The 17,922-nt window shown below is 45.1% G+C and overlaps 2 protein-coding genes across 2 annotated transcripts; both read left to right on the top strand.

Moving 5' to 3' along the window:
• Positions 1 to 2,358: 2,358 nt before the first annotated feature.
• LOC133210101 (uncharacterized) lies at positions 2,359 to 9,613 on the top strand. Its single transcript, XM_061349221.1, has 11 exons — positions 2,359 to 2,479; positions 3,433 to 3,562; positions 3,718 to 3,811; positions 4,502 to 4,652; positions 5,011 to 5,173; positions 5,449 to 5,574; positions 6,384 to 6,446; positions 7,824 to 7,946; positions 8,214 to 8,369; positions 9,023 to 9,076; positions 9,348 to 9,613. The coding sequence occupies exons 1-11, from the start codon at positions 2,377 to 2,379 to the stop codon at positions 9,595 to 9,597; spliced, it is 1,413 nt and encodes a 470-aa protein (XP_061205205.1). The 5' UTR covers positions 2,359 to 2,376; the 3' UTR covers positions 9,598 to 9,613.
• A 402-nt stretch (positions 9,614 to 10,015) lies between these two features.
• LOC133210027 (uncharacterized) lies at positions 10,016 to 14,406 on the top strand. Its single transcript, XM_061349054.1, has 8 exons — positions 10,016 to 10,443; positions 10,620 to 10,730; positions 11,096 to 11,182; positions 11,980 to 12,087; positions 12,281 to 12,402; positions 12,612 to 12,734; positions 13,881 to 13,923; positions 14,329 to 14,406. Exons 1-8 carry the CDS (start codon positions 10,426 to 10,428, stop codon positions 14,404 to 14,406), a joined length of 690 nt encoding a protein of 229 aa, XP_061205038.1. The 5' UTR covers positions 10,016 to 10,425.
• The last annotated feature ends 3,516 nt before the right edge of the window (positions 14,407 to 17,922 follow it).

The following is a 17,922-nucleotide window of genomic DNA, read 5'->3' as shown; positions in this document are numbered from 1 at the left end:
CCGAGTGCCAGCCCTGCCTCTGTTGTTTCTCCCTATCTCAGTACCTCATTTCACCACCTAAATTGCTGCATTGAGTTACCCAGGGCTGCTAAAACGCTGTCGATGCTACAGGGGCAACTGCCGGAGGGAAATGATGTCTCCACTGAAAGCTCTCCCTACCAGAGCCACCTCTTTAGGTGTCAGGTTGAGATTCCTCATTGTAAGCACAGCAACCGGAGGCATTTTGCCCACGTGTGTTGAGAGCTACGGAGACATTCAGGATTATTCATGGAATACATATCCATGTGCAGGAAGGCTGCTTCTTTTAACACGTTCCCATCTCAGGCAGTGCATTGCAATGTGCGCAGAGAAGGTGGTCACTGAGTGCTGTTTGAATAGTCCCAATATTAATTATATGAGGAATTAACTTAAGTTTCATGATTTAATGGCAGTTTCTGCTTATGTTAAAATACCTTTTAGATTTTCCTTGGCTAATTAATGATAATGAGACACTCATTGCAAATTAGCCTTCGAGTGAGTCCCTACCAGGTACTGGTCCTTTGCTGATCATCTTTAACCACAAATACATTCCACTTGTTGCCTGAACACCACAAATGGCCTTATTTTATTCGCACCCCCTCCTCTGCTTTTTCCCATAGAAAAAAGCGATTACTTTTCCATACTATTTCTATATCGCAGCTTTACATCTTTCACGTTCCGGAATTCCCGGTTCTGAGGTCCTTTCTGCTGGCCGGGTCCTGCCTGAGCCTGTATAGAGCTCTGGTACCATCTAGTGTTCCCACGGAGACCGCAGCTGCGGGATGGGGCTCTTGCCTCACAGCCGGGTTCGCGATAGGAAGAGCCTGTCGCGACAGAAAGTGGCGATTAGAGCTGACCACATGCAGTGAAAGCATTTCCCCCAGCAGCAGCTGCTGTCCTGGCCGCGGGGGCTCGGGATGAGCGTGTCCGGAATGCAGACAACATCCCCGGCTGCGGGGAGGCGTGCGGAGCCGGTTCATCTGTGGGGCCATGGCACCCCACAAAGGCCATAGGAAGGGCAATGGGGTTCACCACCTCCCTCTTCCCCTCCTGTGCGGCCTCACACGGCAAGAGAACCCTACACTGGTTCCCATTTCCCTCTCATGCTACACCCTATGGAGGAGGAAGCGGGCGTTTAACCAGCCCCACCGCTGCGGGAGCGGTGCCCGCACTGCGTCCTGCGGCTTGCCCTCACTAAACATGGCGGCCCCGCGCTTCGCACTCTCTAAACATGGCGGCGCCGGGCTTTGCCCTCACTAAACATGGCCGCCCCGCCGCTGTCAGGGCGGAAGTAACGCGGGGGGGGGGAGGGGGCCATTAGGTCGTGAACCCCTTCCGCTGTCACCCCCGCGGAAGGAGTTCGTGTTCAAATAGTGGCGGGGCTGAGAGGCGCTGCCCACAGCGGAGCGGGAGTGAGCGGGAGTGAGCGGGAGTGAGCGGGAGTGAGCGGGAGTGAGCGGGAGTGAGCGGGAGTGAGCGGGAGTGAGCGGGAGTGAGCGGGAGTGAGCGGGAGTGAGCGGGAGTGAGCGGGGGAGCCGGGGAGCGTGGGAGCCGGGGAGCGTGGGAGCCGGGGAGCGGGGGAGCCGGGGAGCGGGGGAGCCGAGCCGCCGAGCCGAGCCGAGCCGAGCCTAGCCGAGCGGCAGCAGCGAGGGCGGAGGTTGTTTTCGGGGGTGCTTTGTGCCCGAGACGGGGAGAAGGGGAAAGCAGTTGAGGGGGGGTGAGGAGTCTGCTTGAGGTGAGGTAGAGGGTGAAAAGAAGGGGAGACCGGTTGGTTTCAAGGAGGGCAGGGGCCGTTGTGTGAGCGCCATAGGGTGTAATGGCGGTGTTTGTTTTTGTGGGGGGAGCAGGGTCTGTGCTGGGCAGTTCTGGGGCCTCCAGCTGGGTTTTCTTTTCCCCCAAGGGTGCCCAGGGCAGGGCTGCATTCCCCGTTCACACCCCGGGTAGACGAGGCCTCAGTGCCTCGGGTTAGTGGTGGCCTCGGGGGATGGTTCTTAACGGCCTTAAAGGATTTTCCCACCCAGTTCGTTCTGTGATTCTAATTCCGGTGATCAATAACTGTTAAAGAGCTGCTTCATGGGCGTGCCCGCCAAACCAAAAGAACGGCGCTTTGAGTGCTTTGGGGTTGTTTTCCCCCCCCACCTCCCTTTTTTTATAGGGTTCTCTCAGCTCTGGGTGAAATCTGCAGTGTTTTGAGCTGCTCTGTACTGAGCATTGACTATCTCTGTCCCTAGCATAACTTCCCATAGATGAAGGGAGAAGTCTTTATTTCCCTTCTTGAGGAAAGGACTTCCCAAGTAAGCACTAACTTTGTGTCCCGTTTGCTCTCAGATAGCTGATTTTCAGTGGACTTTGCTAACCATGCAGTCATCGACAGAAGAGGAAGAGCAGAGCATAATCCTGATCAGTGATGATGAAGCTGAGGACATGCTGGGGAGCCCAGTTATGTTTGTGGACCCTCTGGGTGAGTGCTGTGCTCTTGGTGTTGAGGCAGTTCTGTAAAGAGCTTTAGAAATAAAACTGATGTTTATTAATTATAAAGCTATCTGTATAAATTATTGATAAGCTTAAAATGAGTCTTTCTGCTTCAAACTGTTATAAACTGGGCTGAGATTGGGCTCAGTGTTGGTTGGATCCTTTTTAATTCCATAAGTTCTGTTTTGATAGTGTCAGGAAGTTTTTGTTCCAGACCCCTGTGCCATTGTCCTGGGTTCAGCTGTAACTGCTGGTTTCTGCCTTCTTAGTATCTGGTGCAGAGCTGTGTTTTGGCTTTAACCTGAGAACAGTGCTGATAACACACTGATGTTTTAGTTGTTGCTCAGTAAAGTTTACTCTGATCAAGGACTTTTCAGTTTCATGCTCTGCCTGTGAGGGGGGGCACAAGAAGCTGGGAGGAAGCAGAGACAGGACCCCTGACCCAACCTAGCCAAAGGGTATTCCATCCCACAGCACATCGTGCCCATGATAGAGACTGGGGGGAGTCACCTGGAAGGCTCAGGTCACACTGGGTTGGTGGGTGCTGAGCAATTGTATTGGGCATCACTTGTGTTTATTGTTGGGGTTTTTGCTTCCCTTTTCAGTTTCATATTCTGTCCACTTGCTATTTCCCTTATTGTTATCGGTGGTACTAATAGTAGCTTTGTATTATACTTTAGTTACTGGAATGTTCTTATCTCAACCCATGGGGTTTACATTCTTTTACTCTCCTTCCCATCCCGCCAGGAGCGAGGGGAAGTGAGTGCATGGCTGTGTGGTGCTCAGTTACCAGCTGGCCTTAAACCACAGCACCCACTCTTACTGACACTGTATGAAACCATCAGAAAACTTGGGCCTTAAAGTAAAAGTCACAATAGCTGGATGAACTTGTAATGAAGCTGTCGTTTCCTTTGTCCTGCCTTATGCTTATCTTGTCTACAGAGGAGCCTGCTCCGGAGGAGGAGAAATCCGAGGAAGTTGTGGACGAGGAATGTGGTCTAGTGATTACTTTCTGCAAAAAACCTGATGTGATGCCTCATGCAAGATACGACTGTACAACGCACAAGTTTGAGTATGCTCACTGGTGGGGAGGTGAATGGGGGGGTTCATTTTCCACATTTAGGCTATCTTATCGAGTAACCTTGTTGACTTTTTAGGCAGCTGAAAGCAATAGAGTTGGATAAGCATGAACTTGGTTCATAAATAACCTGCTTTTCCACTTTGTAGGCAAACGGAATGTGATACATGCTCACCCCTTGAGAATAATGCTGATATTTGTGACCAGTGCTACTGCTATATTTGTGATAAGCTAGCTTCTCAGGTAAGAATTGTAATCAAGGATCTCACAACTTTGGGTAAACTCCATTCCTCAACAGTCTTTTGAAAAAGAAATTGCTCCTGAACACACTAAAAGAATAAATGATAGATGAAATTTAATATTTTAACAGTTCCTCTCCTAAATCTTTATCTCTTCACAATGCTTCTAGCATAGTCACTGGCTGGCTTTATTTCTGCTAGCCCAGCCAGTTGTTGGAGTACATATTCACTTGGTGTGAGCAATTGTACCTCCTGTTTGCTTTAGCCACCCAGTGTATTTCATCTGTATTCAAATTACTGAATCAGGCTGCTAACAGAGAGTGAGGGAGTTGAAGGAGTTGGGTGTGTGGGGTTGGGTTGTTTGAGTTTGTCTTGGAAAGCTTTGGAAGCGAGGGTGAACATGCAAAGTGCTGTGTCACCAAGTGACAGTGGGGAGGGTGCCAGCCTGACGTGTCTCTGTAAGGTATTCAGGAATGATAGGAAATTACTGTGGGCTTTATTTGCTAGCCATGATATCAAGTTGTTACTGTATTAGCCTCTTGCCCTGACTGTCCAAATACTTCACTGTGGCTTTGCCTGGGTCTGTAAAGTGAATTGTAGACCTTCACTCAGAGGAACTAACTTTTGATTTGCTCATCTGGGAGGGGGAAAAAAAACCCCAACCTTTCCCTGGTTTTCATGTTTTATGAAATAGTGCGAGAACTGGACAGTCCCTGCCCTCTGCCACTGCAATGCACACAACAAAAGCAAGTTCTGGAGGGATCGACATGACTCTTCCTTCAGTGGCGTCCTTGTAACGTTCAATTTGCAGCTCACAGATATAGATGCAGACCTTCAGCGTGGTGGTAAGTACACATCATACTGTCCTGGGACACGGGGCTCGCTGTGGCTACTCAGTCTGGGGCTTGATGGGCATCTTGTCTGGTCCACAACTCCCCTTGAAAAGGCTTGGTGGGTTTTATGATAGCAGCTTACTGTTACTCCTCTGAGCTGTACTCAGAGTAGACACAGGTCTGCAGGTGCAGTTTGTGCACTTTCCTGCTTTCCTCCCAAAGAAGCAACAAAGCTTTCCTGAGCAGTAAGATTGGGTGCAAGCAACAAAAAGTATTTCACACAGGGTGCTTATGATTGTTTTTGTGTTTCTTTTTGCTTTGAAAAGGTTAAATCTTGCGCTTGATTTCACATCTGTCTCTGCTCTCGTAGGAGATCTTCTACAAAAATTTATAGAGGAACTTTGTAAGGAATATAATAAGTATCTGCTTGGAGAAGAAGTGCTTCCCACACAACATGAATGCTTTTGCTTCCCAAAACTCCCCCCTGGGAAATGCGATGTCTGCATATCACATAGCATAGAGACTGTATACAAGTAAGTGACAACAGAACTCAGCTACTAGCAGTACATGCTGCTCAGTGCAAGTTTGACTTCCTTTGGTGAAGTGGTAATTGAAATTGCTGCACCTGATACAGCAGGAAGAGTTGAGAAGACCTTACTTGGCCTATGAGCTATTAAACTGTTAGAGAGGCTTTTCAAGGAGAGGCAAGTCAGTTTGCTCTCGAACTGTAGAATGGTTGTAATTGCCACTTGTTTATGAAGTCCATCATTGCAGGCACTTTATCTTATAGACCACTCCACTTTCTTAGGTACTCTGGAATTTTTACACTGGTAACAAGATTTTTGAATCAGGCAGAAAAAGAGAATCCAAAAGCTACTGCTGTCATGTTTCTGGGAGCAGCTAAGGAGATAGCATTTCATAAGGACCCTTCTTTGTAAGTATCCAGTTCCACTTCCAGTGTGTGAGCTTCATTTGCTCCTCAGAGGGAGGAGACTAAGAGTTCTGGCTTTTCATTTATTAAGGGTAAGAATGGTGTACAGTTCACAGCTCTGGCTGCAGTACAATGAGAGGAAATTGAGCACACCTGAGGGAGAGATGAGACTGATTATGGGGAGGGCTTTTGAGGAAAAGAGGAGGTTAAAGGTTGGATGTGAGAGGAAGAAGTTAAGTAGGATTGAGTCACGAGGAGGGGAGATGATCTCCAACAAGGGGAAGGAATTTGAGATGGAAACTGGGAGGTGGGAGGCTGATAGACAGCAGATGGTGGCTGGTGGGGTTAATTCCTGAGGAGAGGGCACAGCGGCAAGGGAGCTTTCCTGAGTGGAGAGTGCACAAGCTGCACTGTGTGAATAAACATCTGCTTCAGACCTGGAAGGAAGGGAGGATGTGATGTGTTCCTTGGGTAATAAGTTTTAGTTGCCTCCCCTAAGCCTGGAGGCTGCTCTGTCAGCTGGGAGGACTGCATGAAACATGATACAACCAGAGTTTAGATAGTTCAGCCTTTACTACTGGTGCTGTTTACTTGTTTATATCCTGGCTGTTTCATGCTTGATTACTGTCTAGCTTGAGCAAAGGTTGCAGAGCTTTGCACTGGAAAATCAATATAGTTTGGGGCTTAAAATCAAGGCTTTTTTTAAAGGAGAAGTCAAGGTGGGTTTTTCTTAAAGAGTTGATTATAGAGAAGAGGGCAAAGGCAGGAAAACAAGACAAACATTAATTAGGGCTTTTATCCTCCTCTTTTAGAAACTGTCAGAACTTTGATAGCTCTTCTTCATTAAAGATTGCTGTCCATTGTCTGCTGCAAAGGTAAGACTTATCTTGCCATATGATGAGAGGACAAAGGGGTTGTTGCTGGGTGCAGACTTTCTGCTTGCATTTAAAATACATTTCAAATGACTTCTATTCAAAAGCATAAAGAAAGTGAATGCTTTGGCTCTTAGAAGGCAGAAGTAAACCTGCACAGGTGTATAATCCTCTGGTTCTGTGGCATCAGGAGCTCCTTATCAGGGAGCACAACCTCACTGTGGTGTCTCAGGTATTGAGCAGAGCAAGAGCAGCTTGCTGCTGCCTGCATGTAGACTGCAGATGGGTAGGGACAGGCAGAATACAATGTACATCAGTCAGCCTCGTGAGCGTGCTGTCAGGTTCTACAGCTGTACGCTACAAATCAGGGGGTTTAAAAGCTTTGTTGAATATTAGTTCCTTTCTGTGAAGGACAAGGGCAATATTGGCTTTATTTAGAGCCACATAAATATTCAAACCATTCTGTGCTGCTTCAGAGGGGAATAACATGAAGCCAAGAAGATGGATTACTTTTTGACGGTACTCTAAGAGTGCTCTGCAAGGCCAGACCAGAAGGTGGTGTCAGGTAGCTACTTGTGGTTGGTAAGCCAAAGAGTAAATAGTGATCTGTTAAAGACCAACACAGCAGCCTTGTAGTATTCCACTGGGATGGAGTAGTCACGTATGTAACAGCATTGTTCCCTTGAGGCTGATGAATGAGGACATCGAGCTCACTTGGCTTAATTCATTTCTCATTTTAGCTTCATATTTCTCCTTTAACCCAAAATTCACTTGCACCAGAAGGTTAATGAATTAAGAATTAACTTTTTTTTCAGGAGCCCTCAAAAACCTGTTCTCACCTCGTAGTTGGAACGAATGACAGGTGTAACCTAAATTCTCTATCAGTTTTCATTTTAAATTGCTATTCCTGAATTTAATTTCTTTAAAAGGAAAGGAAAAGGAATTTTTTGTCTCCCTCACCCAATTCTCAAAGAGTAAACCTCCTTTGTGTTATATCCAGTGGTCAGGTAAGAGAGAAACGGCTTCTGTAGCTATGAGGGTGCCAGGAGCTTGAGTTGACCAGGTTACTTCTTGGGTTCATCAGTGTTTCTCCATATACTCAGTGCTGATCTTTGTTTTAAAACTTAAGGCCACAGAACCTTGGTTTCACTGATGTTTAAAACAATAAAAGACCAATACAGTTGCTCACTACAAATCTTAAAGCACAAATTCAAGTATAGATCCAAACTGTCTGATTTTTAACCAAAACCAAGCCCCTGAACTTGTGTAGAATAGCTTCCCATAGGATTAAAACCAAACCCCACAACAACTTAATAGTAGTTCCTCCAAATTTAAGAGAATCTTCATTTTTCTTTGGTTTTTTTTCTCTTCAAAACACAGGATCACAACCCAACTTCAGAGGATGCTGGTGTTGTGTGACTTCCCCAGATCCTTGCATGAAATGTTTGTTAAGTATTTTCAGACCATCTCACTTCCATGTCACTGCTTTGGCTTCTCAAATAGGTATGTTCTTCATGGGTCATTTAGAGAAGATGTCTTTATACAGTTGCCTGATGTGAAAACAGTTGTATAGAATGGGCATCAGCGTTTTATAGGGAGTATCAGCTGCTTTGTATTTGTCCTTTCCTACAGGAAAAGTTGTTGTTGATCCTATGGCTAAGTTGTCCATATAGAACTGTTTCATTGCTAAATCTTCATGTTGCTTAAGGGAAAGGAGTCCTGGTGTACAAAAACCCATGGTTGAAAATGACTTTCTTTTTGTACTTCCAGCTTGAATGTTATGCCATGGGATCACGTGTTACTGACCACTGTGTTAAAAGGCCAGAATGTCACTGGTCAAAGAAAAACGAAAGGAAGAAAAGTGTCCCTGTGGGAATGTCTTCCTGTTATAGAGGCTCGAGTGGAGAGATTGGTAGACCAGAAGAAGTAAGATCAGTTTGGCCTTGTTTTGTTCTTTATTTTATGAACACATCATTTGTTTTGCATGGTGCTGACTGCAGTGTAGTGTTTGCCTAACATCTGAGATTTGTATAATGGGGAAACCTGCAAAGCAAAGACACGTTTGAAGCTGTTTGTGCCCATTACTTATCAAGAAGGCCAGTAGCTTTTTGAAGTTTTTCAAAGCAGAATCAAGGCCTTTGAATGCTTCAGGGTCAGAAAAAGAATGTTGAAGTGGATCATTGCCTTGTTTCTATAGGCCCAGTAGGTTTTAGGGGTTGATGTTTAAAACAAATCCTGTTCATCTAAAGGCTGACTAGGTGGAAGATGGCCAAAAAAGTGTGTTCTGGTCTCTGGGTCTTCAGAAGTCTGCATTTAAAAGAATACAGTCCACTTAAAGAATTAAATTGAAAAGCAGCCTCCTGTTTTATTTTGCCAGAGCACAGATACAATCAGTGGGTGGCTTCTTGGAACTTCATTCCAGCTGTCTCTTTCTACCAGTTATGTCTCGTCTTGTGCAATGTATCTTATGTAGGAAAACCTATTGTTTTGCTTCATTAATTGTAGTATATGTTTTATTGACCTATATATAGCTTTCCACTTCCTTGCTTTTCCTACTATCTTTTTTCTTTCCTCCCCAGCTATAAAGAAGTTGTTCACTACCTCAGGGCTGTGAAGTGCAATGATATCAAAGGGTAAATGTTGTGTTTTTTTTATCTTCCCAATTATTTCTTTGCCTTAAGAATGTGTCCTAACCTGTTTCTCTTCAATATGTAATAAACTAATAGCATGAAAAGCAGTAGGATTTTGGCAGCTGTTTGCTAAGTGAAAGCAATGCTGCATTGCAACTTACTTCTGCCTCATCAGTGTAACTCACTAGTGGTCAAACACAATTTGATCTCTAAAATATATAGTAAAACTTTCATATTAATGAAAATAAAATACTCATCCCTTTTCTCTTTCCAGGTTAAGATACCTGCAGGATAAAATCCCATTCTATCTGTGTAAATCTGGAAACTTCATGGATGCTTCAAATTCCCTGCTGTTTGCTGTCAACAGCCTGGCCTGCTGCACTGCCTGCCGCCTAACAGCTTCTGAGTTCGAGGTCTACCTGAAGATGTTCAGAACAGGCAGTGTCCCAAAAGGAAATGATATACTGGACCCTGGGGTCTGGACTGCAGCTGGCAAGTGTGATTTCTTCCTTAAGCATGTTTAGAATCTTAATTATGGCTTTTACTTTTTCATTAATATTAATAACATCCTAAGGGACTCTGATCCCAACTATAAATTGCCTGGACTAAAGCATAGGCCATAGCACCAGGCAGGAAGAATGTCTTTATATCTGAGCATGAAGTGTACCCTCATTTGGCTGCACCTCACACAAGACTCTAGTTTCATCAACTGTGAAGTTGTTTTGCCAAAAGCAACCTATGACCATACAGATCTCCCTGTTGCATCATGGTGTGACTCTAGGGGTAGTGTGTCACTTTGCACTGTGGTATGTCTCAGCTTTGACCTTGAGAATTAAAGCTTCCTGGTGGAAAGGGTTTCATAGTCTGTGCATTACATTCTGTCATTAGGCCAGGCACAGATAACTGGGATCATCTGGTGTGTGCTACTTGTCAAGGGGTGTTCTGATTTATTTTGGAGATGTTCAGCTACTAGCAGAGTTCTTCAGAATACGAGATACTGACAGTGTGTATCGCACTGGGATGTACATAATGAAGACTTTGTTCTGGGTCACCTGCTCTGATGGCTTAGTCTAAATTGTATTCAGTTCTTAGCAGCTTTCCAGAATAGCATTTTACTGCTGGTATCTTTCAGTTCAGAACCTACTAAGTACTGTAAAACAGTTGTAGACACTTGTTTGTCTCTTTGTTAGGTTTCTGTAGAAACATACCTGTAACGAGGTATCCTGTTTGGTTTCCTAATCTGTAGTTATTCAGGAAATATAAGATGGTTTGGATATTTTTTTCTTCTTACAGGGCGTCCCTTGAAAGATAGTGTTCTGATTAAGCAGGCACTGAAACTCCTTTACAGCAACATGTCACTCTACAGGAATGTGAGTTCCTTAAAACTGGGCTTCCGTGGCCCCTTGAGTGTTTCTCTATATTACCTCTTTTGTCCAGTTACTTCCCTAGTGCAAAGATTTGCTGTCAAAACCCTTTTACCTCTGAATAATTTGCACTTCTGTGAACAGGTTTGGCTTTGTAAAACAAATGCTCTGCTGTCTTGCAGCCTAAATGCTGGAGTACCCTCATTATGGTCTTGGGCAGCAGCAATTCTCTTGGAAAACGTGGGCACCTACGTCCCGTGTACCTGAGAGAGCCAACACTTGACTTCCAAACGGTAACTGAAACAGTCCAGTGAAATGGGAGAACCTCTTGTCTTGGATTTATGAGACTTCATTTGATGTGGGCATTGGCTTGTTCTTCTAAATGCTAAGGTTAACTTTACAGTTCCTCAAATACTCTTGTATGTGCAGAGTGTTGTGATTCAGGAGTGTTAAATACTACAGTGATTAATTCTGCATGCAGCTCAATGCCTGATACTGATTCTGTATCTTTTACTGTTGAGATGGACCAGATAACAAAATGGGTAACGAAGCAGTTTAAGAAAAATATGTAAAAGTACATCAAAGAACATCTTGGGCACTGTTTGTTTGTGGAGTATCTGAACATCCTTCTCCTTGTGACCCATTACCTGTGTTTTAGAGGGTGCTTGCTGCCAGTTGTGGCCCTTTGAAGGATCTGAAGGCAAGAATTAATGTTTCTTTACCATCTTCTATTTTCTCTGCTAACGTAAGTGTGCACATAGCAATAAGAAAATTTACTATTTGTGTTATTGTGCTTGAAGTATTGAAAACAGTTGGATTATTAAAGGCTTTTAAAGGGAGCTTGAAGATTTTGGGGGAGGAATTGGCATAAGACTGTTTTTAGCACAGTCTAAAGGCTAGAGCAGACATCTGAAGTAAGAAAGCCTTTAGGTTTTGTTCTGGTCCGACACCATCTTCAACCTAGGACAAGTCTTGCCTTATAACTGTCCAAATCTCTACATTTCTAGAGTGGGAGGGCTGGTGGTAGTTGATTCTGTCTTTAACTTCTCACAGGGTGATCCTGTGTGGTTTGTTTCCAACAGGAGTCTACCCTTTGAGACTTGACACAGTGTTTGGCTCAAAACTTGGAATAGCTCAGGGTTTCTAAGCTTGTTTTGAAGAATGGTTTCAAGTATAGTGGAACATGTCTAAAAATGGCTTGGAATATATTCTGTAGTAACTACAGTCAGTACATCTAAGGAGATTTCTCACTGGTTTTTCCTACTGAGGAAATATAGCTTACAAATATGTGACTCCTATTTCTGCTTCATGTTTCTGGGAGGACTTCATAGCATGTTTTACCTGATGCTCCCAAAAATAAATACCTATTCTATTCCCCTTTCTTTTGGCCTTCTTAAGATTCACATGGATGTCGTGTCTGACATCTAACCTGTCTATTAGGAATGGTAGTGATTTAGTGCTGATTTGACGAGATGAGGTAGGCAAGTAGTGGGGAAAGTGGGCTTTTAAATACATGTCTCTTCTTGTTATCTCTCCCTGTAGTTACACCACGAGGCTAGTCTTGTTGTCGCAGTACAAGCAATACAACAGATGGTTTTTTGTGATCTTCCATACTTGACTTCCTTCTTAGAGATAGTGCTGGCTTTTGGGGTGAGTCCTGGCTGTTGATTTCTGTTCTAAAAGATGGAAGCAAATGATATTTAAAATCTGTGTAACACCAACATGGAGATTTTGGGCACATTTAACTTGATCTGTTCCTCTTTAACTTTGCTGACCCTCAGTTTACTCTGTTTTTTGATTGCCACTTGGGTTAAATCACTGGTCTTACTTTGTCTCTTCCTAGAGTAACTTTTGGGCTTTGAGGCTGTTATTGGACCAGCTTTCCTGTGAAGCAAACGTTCTTGATGGTGTTATCAACCTGATTTTGAGAGATCTACATTGTCAGAAAGCAACAATGCTAAAGCTGTGAGTAAACACTTGCTCCCTGCCTGTCTCTTTATGGAAACAGTAAGAGCAGCAGTAACGTTTAGCAGAGATGTGACCCTTAGCTCTTTGAAACCAGCCAGCCCAGAGCTTTGGATAAGTCAAGAATGCAAATAAGATGCCAGGAATTAGTAGGCAAGTTGTTTCTGCTGTTGCACAGCTGTGTTGTTTCCTGGTTTTGTATTGCTTAGGTGGCAAAACCTTGGTCCCGTGTATGTGGGTGAATTCCTTTGCCTGTTCCTGACTTGCAAACATCTGAAGATGCAGTACATTGGCCTCTTGAGTCTGAATATTGTCACAGAGAATCTGCATATGTAAGTGTGAATCTTCATCACAGCCAGATAGAGAATCATTGTGTTGCAACGCTGATGGTCGTTTTCTTTTAACTGTCTTAATTCACAACTGATTCTTGGTTTTAGTTCTTCCTTGTCATTAGCAGTGGTAAAGGTACTGAACATGATGCTCTGGGTAGACTTGAAATTGTTCTGTTCCCTGTTGCAACCAAATGGCCTCCTCACTTCCCAGTGTTGTGAAAAACATGTCTGCTCTTGGCAACTCTGACCAGTCATCAAGATTACACAGGGTACAGTCTAGTTCTGTTACTTAAGCATCATTGTCAGCAACAGCAACCGAAAAACCTCTTAATTAGGACTTGTAACAAAGCTGCTACTGGAATCTAAGGAGGCTTAATAGTGTATATGGCTTTATTTAGAGAAAATAATTAAAAGTAGCTCAAAATGTGTATCAGTGGGAGTACAGGGTCAGCACTAAGCTTGTAAGAAATACTTCACATGGTGGGGAGGGAGTAGACCCCCACCAAAACCTAAAGATTGAGGAATCTATATGCACTGTTACGCAAACTGGGGACAGCACTATGTGCCTGTCATTACCTTTTAAGAGACACCACTTGCTCTGCAGCAGCACAAAGCTTCAGTGGGTGGGGAAAACAGTCCTGAAAGAGTCTGAGCACTTTGGATTTCAGGCACTGGTGTGTCACGTTTGAAACCTTGAGCTGTTTCTAAGTGTAATCCTTGCTCTCCTGTGTTACGCAGTAAAGCTCTCTAGGCTTTAGAGTGATAGACTTTAATGTATTGACATAATAGTTTCTAAATTAATTGACTCTCTGGTTGTATACTAGAAGGCAGAGTAATTGCTCTGGCACTTTTAATTCACACATAGCTGCTGGCAGCAGAGTAATGTTGAGAATTCACCTCTTGGTAACTGTCTTAATTGGAAATCATGGGCAGGTAAGTTGAAATTCCTCAGTTTCTTCTCTCCAGCCTTTGCTGTGTGTAGCAGAGAAAATAAAATACCTTGTTTCATTTCTATTTGAAAGGTAAAGTGGGTTGTTGGACTGGCCTTTTTGTTAAGCCTTGAGTAATGCAGATCTCAGAGTGGCTGAAGTTGAGGGCAGGTGCATCCCTATGAGAAAGTGGATTAAGACTGTATCTGTTTTTCAGGTGTCCTTGGGCAAAGTATCTTTGCAACTTCTTTCACAATGCAGTGAGTATCTCTACGTATTAGAATTTAACAACAAAGTGTATCAGTGACAACTGCGTTACTTATCAGTTGGGTATTTAAATATAACATTGAATGTGTCATGTATCAAATGATAAGATGAAAAGAGGGTAGATTTAGATAAGATATAAAGAAGACCTCTTCCCTGTGGGGCACTGGCACAGGGTGCCCAGAGAAGCTGTGGCTGCCCCATCCCTGGCAGTGCTCAAGGCCAGGTTGGACACAGGGGCTTGGAGCAAGCTGCTCCAGTGGAAGCTGTCCCTGCCCGTGGGGGAACTTTAAGGTCCCTTCCAACCCAGCCTAGTCTATGATTCTATCAAATGTCATATGTCCTTGATATTTATAATGACATTATAAAAATCACTGAAGTATGCTTCTTTTCCCTCCCAGAAACTGAAGACCCTGCCCCTTGGCAATGCAATTCATCGTGAAGTCTCGAGGTTCATGAGCCTGTTTGACAATGAGTAATCTGTCAAAATCTTCAGGAATATTTCCCAAGTTGTCTTAATGTGAGAAATCTCTTCTGGAGTCCCTAAAACCATCCTCAGACAAATCCAAAATGAGACCCTAGGTGAAGGTGGGGAACAGCAGGCTGTGTTCCTTGCATCAACAGATGTGTTGAGGGAATTTCCTTTCTTGTTAGTTCATATGTGAAGCATGGGGATGGGTTTCAGTTTCCTTAAAAAGCCCTTCTACAGCGAGATGCTGGTCATGCTGGTTGGTGTTTAGGATGAGGGAGGGAAACACAGATGAAGCACAAAGCATGAGTCTTTATTTTTGTTGTTATGCAGATGTGCTATGGGGGAGCCATCTGCAGCAGTGAAGAGAGCAGAGGGCTAAACCAAGGCATCCTGCCTTTGCCCAGGTGTGTGAGTGACAGCATGCCCTGAGATGCTGTTTGCACACCCGTTTTTGTTTTGTGTTATGAAAATAACCTGCTCTTGAGGCTGAAGGGCATTAACTGAAGCATTCTTATTGCTTCAAGAAAACAGATTGAGGAGGCCCCATGCAGTAAGTACCTTGTTTTGTTAGTAAATAGCACAGGTTTCATATGCGGCCGGGAGTTGTATTCTGTTGTATTTCCTGCAGTTGGTGACTTAGGGGGTGCTGATGGCTCTGGGTTTTTCAAAGCCTCATTTTAGTGTTAAGTTGGAGTTCATGTTTGACCTGTGCAGGTAGAAATGAAGAAATATTTCAAGCCTGATTGGTATCCTTTGCCCTGCTGTGATACCTGCCCGCACTGCTCTGGCAGGCGGCGGCAGCAGAAGAAATCATCATCTGTGACTCGTTTCATTTTGCACGGTCAAGGCTTTTGCAGCTTTTGTTGTTCTAAATAAACTCTGCTGCTGTTGAAGTTTTGTACATCTGGGTCCTGTGTTTGAGTCAACGCAGTCTGCAGTAAAGTTCTATGGAAAGGCTGTCCTTGTCAGCTGTTTTATGGGGGGTATGGTTAGGAGGGTTTCTTTGCATGGTTGCTTTGTCCAAGTTCAGGCAGGACAAGCAGAGGTCGGGGAGGGTCCTTGAGCCTCTGGAATGTGGCTCTGCTGGTGGCCACGCCATGGCTCCTTCTGCTGCCCTGGAGGACACACTGATGTGTCATCTCATCCCAGTTTCCAAGACGGGTTTCGTGCATGTTTCTGATTACATAACCTTTCCTCACCCCACATTCCTGAGCGGTAGAAGGTCCCTGTTCCTGTTATGCCCAATGGGGAGAGAACAAAAGACAGGGAAGGGACTTGCAAATGCTGATCTTCACAGGCCCTGTACCATGTTCTCTGCTTTGCCCTGGTATGTAAGAACTTCCCATTCCTGCCCTGTGATGTTTCCTGGCTGCTCTCCTGTTCCCAGCTCTCCAATAGCATCCAGTTTGTTAGTCCCTGGGTGTGCTGACAGTTACATCATGCTCTGTCATTTCACTGTGGGTGTGAAAAGGGAACAGTGAAACCAAGGCAGCCCCAGCACTACACTAAACTTGGAATGGATGTAGGCTTCTGGGTGTCACCCGGGGCAGGAGAGGGGGCAGGTGAGGGCAGGGGGTTTGTTCCCCCTTCCAGCCTTGATTTACCATCACAAGAAAAGAGTTAGGAACACCTTATTTACTGTAAGTAAATAGCATATCTATTCATTATTTATCTACTTCTCAATTTTAATGCATTATAGCAGCCCTTATCTATAGTATAATCCTCACTGTGATGATACAATCTTTTATGCATGAGAAAAAGACTTTCTCTGACAATCTACACTTGACGTTGGGCATGGATTGGGTCAATGCAGGTATAGTTCTTGCACTCAACCACAGTGCAGAACATCTTCCTGGTGCCCTGAAACCCTGACTACTGTAACCCTAAAGGTAAATGGGAGGCTGATCTTGTCTGCTTTGCTCCAGGTATAAGTGAGAGGAGCAGGGCTCATGAAAAATTGAAATGCAGAGGTTGGAGAAGCAAATGAGCACCTAGAGCTGCCTCATCCACGTATTGCAGTTTAGCAATCGACCATTTGAGCAAGTCTATGCCCAGCTCATGGTGCCAAACACTCAACCCAACATTGGCCGCTAAGTGCCTGTATTGGAAATACAGTTTCATCTGAAAAGAGGGGAATTGTCTGATGGTAAAGCCTGGGATGGGAATGCCATTGTCTGGCTCAGGAGCATTATGTACCTGTTCAGGTTTTGGTCAGCAGTGAGCAACCTGCCTGGGGGCTGATTGATTATGGGTAGGGTTGCTGAAAGTCACTGCTAACAAACTCATTGGTGATGGGCCACAGGGGGGAAGCTCTCAGTATAATAAAGAACAAACGAGTGCCCTGGCCTAGTGCTGCTGGTGACCCTGGGTGGCTCTCCCAGCTCTGCTCATGGGGGAATGGGGATGCACATCCCACCAAGGCCCAGCTCTGAGCAGAGGACACGGCAGGGGCAGTTTTGCCCTCTTGGCCATGCGGACAATGGGCAGTTCATGAAGTAAAAGGGCTGGGGGTGAATTCAGAGTGACTTGGGGGTGATGCTCAGGGCCGTCCCCAAACCTCCTGCCTCTGCCTGCATTACCCTTCCCCACCTCTGCTGCTGGGAGTGCTGGTGCCATTTCTCCCAAGGACACTAATTAACCTGCAAAATGGGTTTGTCCCTTTGGAGCGTGCACCAGCGAACTGAGTTATCTAAAACACCATCCCAAAGGGCCATAATTAGCACTGGGGCTGAGGCAGACCCCTGCTTCCCAGGGACAGCAATGAGGGCTGCTGACTCAGTGCCAGTGCAGTCCCACATCTCAGGTGACAACCTTTAGTCCTGTATGGTGTAGCACAGGGTACATATGTCACTCACACCATCCTGTCCATTCAGCTCCTGCCTCAGGAGCTGCTCTTCCCTGCTTTGGACCTAAATAATGGGAGGGGAGCACTAAGGAATGAGATGCAAGTCATCGCACGGCTACCCTGGGATGGAAAGGAGTTGTGCTCTTCCAGCTGCCTGCCCAACCAAAAATACTCCTTTTTAATAACTGGCCTAAGCAAAGTAAAGCCCCAGTTCGTTGCTGGCTGCCAGATTAACAGATGGCTGCAGTCATTAATATTGTACAACTTCAGGAGTTCATAATACTTTAATCTACAAAGCCGGTGGGGGTGGCTAATGGGAGCCCCGCAATCTGCTGTGCTGGGCCCATCCCAGCCCCCCTGAGGGATGGGCAGCCGTGTCCACAAGGCTCCCTGCCCATCCAAGGATGCTGTGGCCAGGCAGAGCTGGGATGAGCTCAATGAACCCCCTGTGTTAATGGCTGTTGTTCATGGGGGCTCCTAAATTCACCATGTGCTGCCCCAGCCCTGCTCGGCCGTCAGGCCTTGGGGAATCCACAGGATTCCAACAACCCCTCTTCAGGGACAGTTCATCATTGAGCCCAGGCCTTTCCCATTCTCTCTTGGAGGCAGCACGGGGAGATTATGACTGATGTCAACAGGCAGATAATCTCTGGTTCAGTGCTGGGTATCACTGACCTC

Source organism: Neopsephotus bourkii, unplaced genomic scaffold (genome assembly GCF_033783945.1).
Source record: "Neopsephotus bourkii isolate Nb327-2 ecotype Australia unplaced genomic scaffold, CSIRO-AGI_Nbou_v1 NB_384, whole genome shotgun sequence".
Classification (NCBI taxonomy): Eukaryota; Metazoa; Chordata; class Aves; order Psittaciformes; family Psittacidae; genus Neopsephotus; species Neopsephotus bourkii.
Note: the sequence above shows the minus strand (reverse complement) of the source record. Positions and strands in the feature narration are given on the sequence as shown.

Coding starts and splice junctions, on each gene's coding strand:
- LOC133210101 (XM_061349221.1), top strand. CDS start 2,377: ATGCAGTCATCGACAGAAGAGGAAGAGCAGAGCATAATCCTGATCAGT. Junction 4,653..5,010: donor TGCAGACCTTCAGCGTGGTG/GTAAGTACACAT, acceptor CTGCTCTCGTAG/GAGATCTTCTACAAAAATTT. Junction 8,370..9,022: donor AGATTGGTAGACCAGAAGAA/GTAAGATCAGTT, acceptor TTTCCTCCCCAG/CTATAAAGAAGTTGTTCACT.
- LOC133210027 (XM_061349054.1), top strand. Junction 10,731..11,095: donor CAACACTTGACTTCCAAACG/GTAACTGAAACA, acceptor CCTGTGTTTTAG/AGGGTGCTTGCTGCCAGTTG. Junction 12,735..13,880: donor GTCACAGAGAATCTGCATAT/GTAAGTGTGAAT, acceptor TCTGTTTTTCAG/GTGTCCTTGGGCAAAGTATC.